Genomic DNA, 7,468 nt, shown 5'->3' with positions numbered 1-7,468 from the left:
TATTTATTTTCCTTAACCTTCATTTAACTAGGCAAGTCAGTTAAGAACAAATTCTTATTTACAATGACGGCCTACACCGGCGAAACCCGGAAGACGCTGGGCCAATTGTGCGCCGCCCTATGCGACTCCCAATCACGGCCGGTTGTGATACAGCCTGGATACGAACCAAGCTCTGTAGTGACGCCTCAAGCGCTGAGATGCAGTGGCTTAGACTGCTGCGCGACGAAATGCAAGCCAAGTGCAATTTTCTGCTGGGCGCAGGGGATCAAGTATTGTATACTGTATTGTGTGATTTCAATTAAATGATAAATAGACTGATTATAGGGCCTAACTATAGTGCATGGGAGGAGAAGCAAAGGAAACAGTTATATTTCCAATTCCTAAAAATGGTAGACTATTTACATTGATTGGAAATAAATATTGTTTCATACATTTGCCTATTTCCATATATAATAAGAGAGGACTGATTTTCTCAATGTTAATTAACGATTTTCTCTATTATAATTAACGTAGAGTCCCTTTTATTTCTAAACTCGAGTCTCAAGCTAAGCTATTTGATAACACTGGTAATAGGTCAGTTGTTATATATAGCCTGATACTTATTTCTTTTTTGAATTAACATTTATTTAAATAGGCAAGTCAGTTAAGACCAAATTCCTATTTACAATGACGGCCTAGGAACAGTGGGTTAACTGCCTTGTTCAGGAGCAGAATGACAGATTTTTACCTTGTTAGCTCGGATTCAATCTAGCAACCTTTCGGTTACTGTCCCAACGCTCTAACCACTAGGCTACCTGCCGCCCCGATACTTGTGAGGCACATCAGAGAATACATTTAATTAATTTGTTTTTTTATTTCACTGGACTGATAATCATGTCTTAGCGGAGGGAGGGAGAGTGTTCGAGTTGAAGTGAGAAGCATGTTTCATGATATCTGAAAGTGTTGAATAAAACATTGTTGTAGTGCTGATCATTGTCTCTTAATGTACTGAAACTGTCTTTAAGGCCCTCGATTAGGTCAATGCAATCAGTGATTGATATAGAGGTGGACTGGAGGCCCTTCATGGCAAAATCACTGATATCAAATAACTTGGAATGTTGTCCAACATCCCTTTCAATACACAGTCTCTTGGAAAAATGTTACAGTGAGCTTTGTTTGGCCATTTCACTTGTTTTTGTTAGCCAAGTTGACTAGTGAGTATTAGCTAGCTAGCTAACAGTGACTAGCCTACACAGTGTAGCCTAGCCTACACAGCGATAGCTGCTGTTTACTGCACATGGTATCAGTGCACATTATTTTGAAATTAAGCTGATTGTTTTTTACAATATGTTTTTATAGTTTTTTCAATGTAAATAATCAAGCATAATTCAAATTCATTACATTTGCCTACATGAAATGGATTTTACATACAGCACTAGATTTTATGAAAGATGTCGTTGAGTGTCCTGAAAGGCATCTGCAGTATAAAATGTATTATTATTACTATTTATTATTAATATGTCAATATATATCCCTTTTGTTTTTCCACCCTCCTCCATACTGTTTACTATGAATTCTATCTGATGGCCAGTGGTTGATTTGGAATGAAATAGGTGCCGGTACTCATTTTGGGTGCATGTACCGTTTATAATTAGATGCAGGATCCCCTCAATAGTTTTGCGCTAATATTCTGTAGGAGGTGGCAGGAAGCCTAGGGGTTAAGAGCGTTCCTCCTGTAAGTCACTATGGATAAGAGCGTACACTAAATGTAAATGTAAAATGAGATGCACGAACTAAAGCGGAAGAAAATTTGAGGTGCCAGTATTTAGTTCTGGTGAGCTCCTGACCAAGGCAAGTACTGTGCTTAGATAAAAAGACAAATAATGTCCCATTTGGAACACTGACAAGTAGAGCATCATTTATATACAGTTGAAGTCGGAAGTTTACATACACTAGGTTGTAAGTCATTAAAATTCGTTTTTCAACCACTCCACAAATTTCTTGTTAACAAACTATAGTTTTGGCAAGTCGGTTAGGACATCTACTTTGTTTATGACACAAGTCCTTTTTCCAACAATTGTTTACAGACAGATTATTTCACTTATAATTCACTGTATCAGTGAAGATGCTGGAGGAAATAGGTACAAAAGTATCTATATCCACAGTAAAAACGAGTCCTATATCGACAGAACCTGAATGGCCGCACAGAAAGGAAGAAGCCACTGCTCCAAAACCACCATAAAAAAGCCAGACTACGGTTTGCAACTGCACATGGGGACAAAAATCGTACTTTTTGGAGAAGGTCCTCTGGTCTGATGAAACAAAAATATAACTGTTTGGTCATAATGACCATTGTTATGTTTGGAGGAAAAAGAAAAACACCATCCCAACCGTGAAGCACGGGGGTGGCAGCATCATGTTGTGGGGGTGTTTGCTGCAGGAGCGACTGGTGCACTTCACAAAATAGATTGCATCATGAGGAAGGAAAAATATATGGATATATTGAAGCAACATCTCAAGACATCAGTCAGGAAGTTAAAGCTTGGTCACAAATGGATCTTCCAAATGGACAATGACCCCAAGCATACTTCCAAAGTTGTGGCAAAATGGCTTAAGGACAACAAAGTCAAGGTATTGGAGTGGCCATCACAAAGCCCTGACCTCAATCCTATAGAAAAATTGTGGGCAGAACTGAAAAAGCGTGTGCGAGCAAGGAGGCCTACAAACCTCACTCACACCAGCTCTGTCAGCAGAATTGGGCCAAAATTCCCCCAACTTGTGGAAGGCTACCTGAAACGTTTGACCCAAGTTAAACAATTTAAAGGCAATGCTACCAAATACTAATTGAGTGCATGTAAACTTCTGACCCACTGGGAATGTGATGAAATAAATAAAAGCTGAAATAAATCACTCTACTAGTATTCTGACATTTCACATTCTTAAAATAAAGTGGTGATCCTAACTGACCTAAGACAGGGAATTTTTACTAGTATTAAATGTCAGGAATTGTGAAAAACTGAGTTTAAATGTAATTTGCCTAAAGGGGAATGTAAACATCCGACTTCAACTGTGTGTGTGTGTGTGTGTGTGTGTGTGTATATATATAAACTCAGCAAAAAAAGAAATGTCCTCTCACTGTCAACTGCATTTATTTTCAGCAAACTTAACATGTGTAAATATTTGTATGAACATAACAAGATTCAACAACTGAGACATAAACTGAACAAGTTCCACAGACATGTGACTAACATAATGGAATAATGTGTCCCTGAACAAAGGAGGGGTCAAAACCAAAAGTAACAGTCATTATCTGGTGTGGCCACCAGCTGCATTAACTACTGCAGTGCGTCTCCTCCTCATGGACTGCATCAGATTTGCCAGTTCTTGCTGTGAGATGTTACCCCACTCTTCCACCAAGGCAACTGCAAATTCCCGGACATTTCTGGGGAGAATGGCCCTAGCCCTGACCCTCCGATCCAACAGGTCCCAGARGTGCTCAATGGGATTGAGATCTGGGCTCTTCGCTGGCCAGGGCAGAACACTGACATTCCTGTCTTGCAGGAAATCACGCACAGAATGAGCAGTATGGCTGGTGGCATAGTCATGCTGGAGGGTCATGTCAGGATGAGCCTGCAGGAAGGGTACCACATGAGGGAGGAGGATGTCTTCCCTGTAACGCACAGTGTTGATATTGGCTGCAATGACAACAAGCTCAGTCCAATGATGCTGTGACACACCGCGACAGACCATGACGGACCCTCCACCTCCAAATTGATCCCGCTCCAGAGTACAGGCCTCGATGTAACGCTCATTCCTTCGACGATAAACGCGAATCCGACCATCACCCCTGGTGAGACAAAACCGCAAATCGTCAGTGAAGAGCACCTTTTGCCAGTCCTGTCTGGTCCAGCGACGGTGGNAGTCCGATGATGCTGTGACACACCGCCCCAGACCATGACGGACCCTCCACCTCCAAATCGATCCCGCTCCAGAGTACAGGCCTCGGTTAACGCTCATTCCTTCGACGATAAACGCTAATCCGACCATCACCCCTGGTTAGACAAAACCGCGACTCGTCAGTGAAGAGCACTTTTTGCCAGTCCTGTCTGGTCCAGCGAAGGTGGGTTTGTGCCCGCTGTTGCCGGTGATGTGGGGGTGTGGACCTGCCTTACAACAGCCCTACAAGCCCCCAGTCCAGCCTCTCTCAGCCTATTGCGGACAGTCTGAGCACTGATGGAGGGATGGTGCGTTCCTGGTGTAACTCGGGCAGTTGTTGTTGCCATCCTGTACCTGTCCCGCAGGTGTGATGTTCGGATGTACCGATCCTGTGCAGGTGTTGTTACACGTGGTCCTGAAAAAGGGACATTTCTTTTTTTTGATGAGTTTGTATACAGTACCAGTCAAAAGTTTGGACACAACTACTCATTCAAGGGTTTTTCTTTATTTTTAATATTTTCTACATTGTAGAAGAAGACATCAAAACTATGAAATAACACATATGGAATCACGAGGTAACAAATAACGTGTTAAACAAATCTAAATATATTTTATCTTTTAGATTCTTCAAAGTAGCCACCCTTTGCCTTGAAGACAGCTTTGCACACTCTTGGCATTCTCTCAACCAACTTAATGAGGAATGCTTTTCCAACCGTCTTGAAGAAGCTCCCACATATGCTGAGCACTTGTTGGCTGCTTTTCCTTCACACTGCGGTCCAACTCATCCAAAAACCATCTCAATTGGGTTGAGGTCGGGTGATGGTGGATGCCAGGTCATCTGATGCAGCACTCCATCACTCTCCTTCTTAGTCAAATAGCCCTTACACAGCCTGGAGTTGTGTTCTGGGTCAATGTCCTGTTGAAAAGCAAATGACAGTCCCACTAAGCGCAAACCAGTTGAGATTGCGTATCGCTGCAGAATGCTGTGGTAGCCATGCAGAAATCTATTGATCAGTTTCCACATGATCCTAAAAATACAATTAAGAGCAACCAAGAGCAACACACATGCACGCACGCACGCACACACCCACTTGTGATTTAGAAAAACGACATTGAAGGAGTTCTTGGCGATTTCGTGATCAGTGATCAAGATTAGGAAACAGATAAACTCATGGCCGTGACATAATATGTCTCTTTTCTTCAAATTGGAACTGGCAACATTCCACTTCAATTATTTTCAGGCTTAAATAGAAAGGGAATGATGTTCCTCAATTATCTTTGGATTAATCATTTAATGACGGTTACTGAGCTAGAAAGTCTACCACCTATTGACGTGTTCCATAAAAATACATAAATACTCGGATGGACATGCCTGCAGTCAGCATGCCACTTGCACACTAACTCAAAACTTGAGACATCTGTGGCATTGTGTTGTGTGACAAAACTGCACATTTTAGTGTGGCCTTTTATTGTCCCCAGCACAAGGTTCACCTGTGTACTGATCATGCTGTTTAATCAGCTTCTTGATATGCCACACCTGTCAGGTGGATGGATTATCTTGGCAAAAGAAAAATGCTTAATAACAGGGATGAAAACAAATGTGTGCACAAAATTTGAGAGAAATAATGTTTTTGTTCATATGGAACATTTCTGGGATATTTTATTTCAGCTCGTGAAATATGGGACCAACACTTTACATGTTGTTTTCATATTTTTGTTCAGTGTATATATAGTGTATATATAACATATATATATAGATTAACATCTCAGTAACGGGTGTAATAAACCCAACTACTAACAAGTTGGATTATATTGGAAAAAAGTATGGTATTTATGTTTGTATAGTATACGATTAATCAACCAGTCAATGTACAAACAACACAGGTATTGAAGCAAACAATTCTGAAAATCACCCTGCAATAGAGCACTCTGGGAAATGTGATAACGATGAGTGTGATTTTAAGTGGTTTTGAGCAAACATACATTTGTAATTTACTCAACAAGCTTGTTGAAATTCAGCTAAAACAAACTTCAATGTTAGCTCAAATTATTTTCCTTTTGAAGTCCACTCAACTCACAGACATTAAGCAATTGGTTAGGGTGGCATTTTCTTTGTGTAGATGTGTTGCCTTGGTTGCAATATGTCCCCAAATGAATAGTGAAAAGGTTCATGTAAGGGCCATCACAGATGGGCAATGTGTGACAAAAAAAGCAGACAATTCACACAAACATAATTACAGTAGTAAAAAAGCAGGAATTATTGTTGTGCTAATACCAGCTGGTTTGACATGCACATGGAGCATCACTCCAACCAAGTCAATATTTGACCCCAAATACAGTTTGCAAAATGACTAAATATCACACTTGTTCCCAATAACAACCACTACTTGATCTTCTGTAAATCTTCTACCCTTCAGTGGTGTATTATCAAAATAGTATCCAGGTGCTGATGACTTCCATTCTACCAAGCAAATCTCTCCATCTGAATGTCTGTGTTGGGCCCCCCAAGAGGTTCATCATGACCTGTTCAAAACAAATCCCTTTCTCCAGTGATATAGGAGATGAAGAAAAACATGCTTTAATAACCCGCCTAGTTCATCCACTATCCTCGTCTTCCAAAGTGCTGAAGATCAGCCTGGAAGTTGTAGTCTGGACAGACCTTCTGTGCCAGTTTGTAGTCGGTGCTGAGAAAAAAGATGAATACACAGATGACCTTGAAGGGCTTGGCACAGATCCAAGCTGCGTGAGACTGGGTGTGTTCTGAGTAGCAGGTCTGGGAGGGATCGTAGAGGCATGGCTTTGTTTTCTTGGCTCTGTTGGTCCTCTGGTACTCCACCACGCAGTTGAGGGCCTTCATCTCCTGCTGGTGCTCATTGGGAGTGGACTGCGGCTGACTCTGGAACTGGAGTTTCGGGCGTCCCACATCCTCCCATTCCACGGCTTTGGAGGGAGGAACGATGCTCACCGAGATATTCCCCAGGCGGGATGAGTTGTGGCGGAAGTACACACTGAAGGTGCCGTTGATGTGGTCCACTATCTTACCCGTCACCAGCAGGCTGAACTTGATGGTTTTGATGTTGAGGTAGAAGTTGCCCCAGCCAAAGGTCTTCTTGACCTTGACAGGTGTTTTTATGGGCGGCTTGGATTTGGAGCGAAACTGTGACTGATCCAAGGGGAGGGAGAGGTTCTGTGACCAGCCATATGGGCCAAGAGAGCTATAGCTGGAGGCCTTACGCTTGGTGGATACATGTTTGACTTTCATTACAGCTCCAAGGTTTCCTTCTTCCCCCCTCCTTCCTATTTCATAGGTAAGGGGCTGTGAGGTGTTGTCAACATTTGGGTCGAGGTTCAGATAGTCCAAGGTCTTCCCAGCATCCCCCTCCTGCACCTACGGATAGATGAATGAAGGATAAGTTTTGTATTTTTTCAGTCCGTCTCTCTCTTTGTCTCTAATGAATTGTTGTCAATCTTCACATGCCTGTGGGCTTGATATGGATGTAACCTTAATAAAGTGAAGGTAGAAATATATTGATCAGTTCCCACATGATCCTAA

At 41.9% G+C, this 7,468-nt stretch overlaps 1 protein-coding gene across 1 annotated transcript; it reads right to left on the bottom strand.

The window, feature by feature from the left end:
- Positions 1-5,725: 5,725 nt before the first annotated feature.
- On the bottom strand, positions 5,726-7,350 carry LOC111966066 (neurexophilin-4-like). Its single transcript, XM_023990497.2, has one exon. The coding sequence runs from the start codon at positions 7,175-7,177 to the stop codon at positions 6,518-6,520; it is 660 nt and encodes a 219-aa protein (XP_023846265.1). The 5' UTR covers positions 7,178-7,350; the 3' UTR covers positions 5,726-6,517.
- Between the last annotated feature and the right edge of the window lie 118 nt (positions 7,351-7,468).

This window comes from Salvelinus sp. IW2-2015, linkage group LG7 (genome assembly GCF_002910315.2).
Source record: "Salvelinus sp. IW2-2015 linkage group LG7, ASM291031v2, whole genome shotgun sequence".
NCBI lineage: Eukaryota > Metazoa > Chordata > Actinopteri > Salmoniformes > Salmonidae > Salvelinus > Salvelinus sp. IW2-2015.
The sequence above is the reverse complement of the archived record's forward strand: the minus strand, read 5'-3'. Positions and strand labels throughout refer to the sequence as shown.

What these genes read in the sequence shown, in the direction of transcription:
- LOC111966066 (XM_023990497.2), bottom strand. Translation starts at nt 7,177, where the DNA reads ATGAAAGTCAAACATGTATCCACCAAGCGTAAGGCCTCCAGCTATAGC.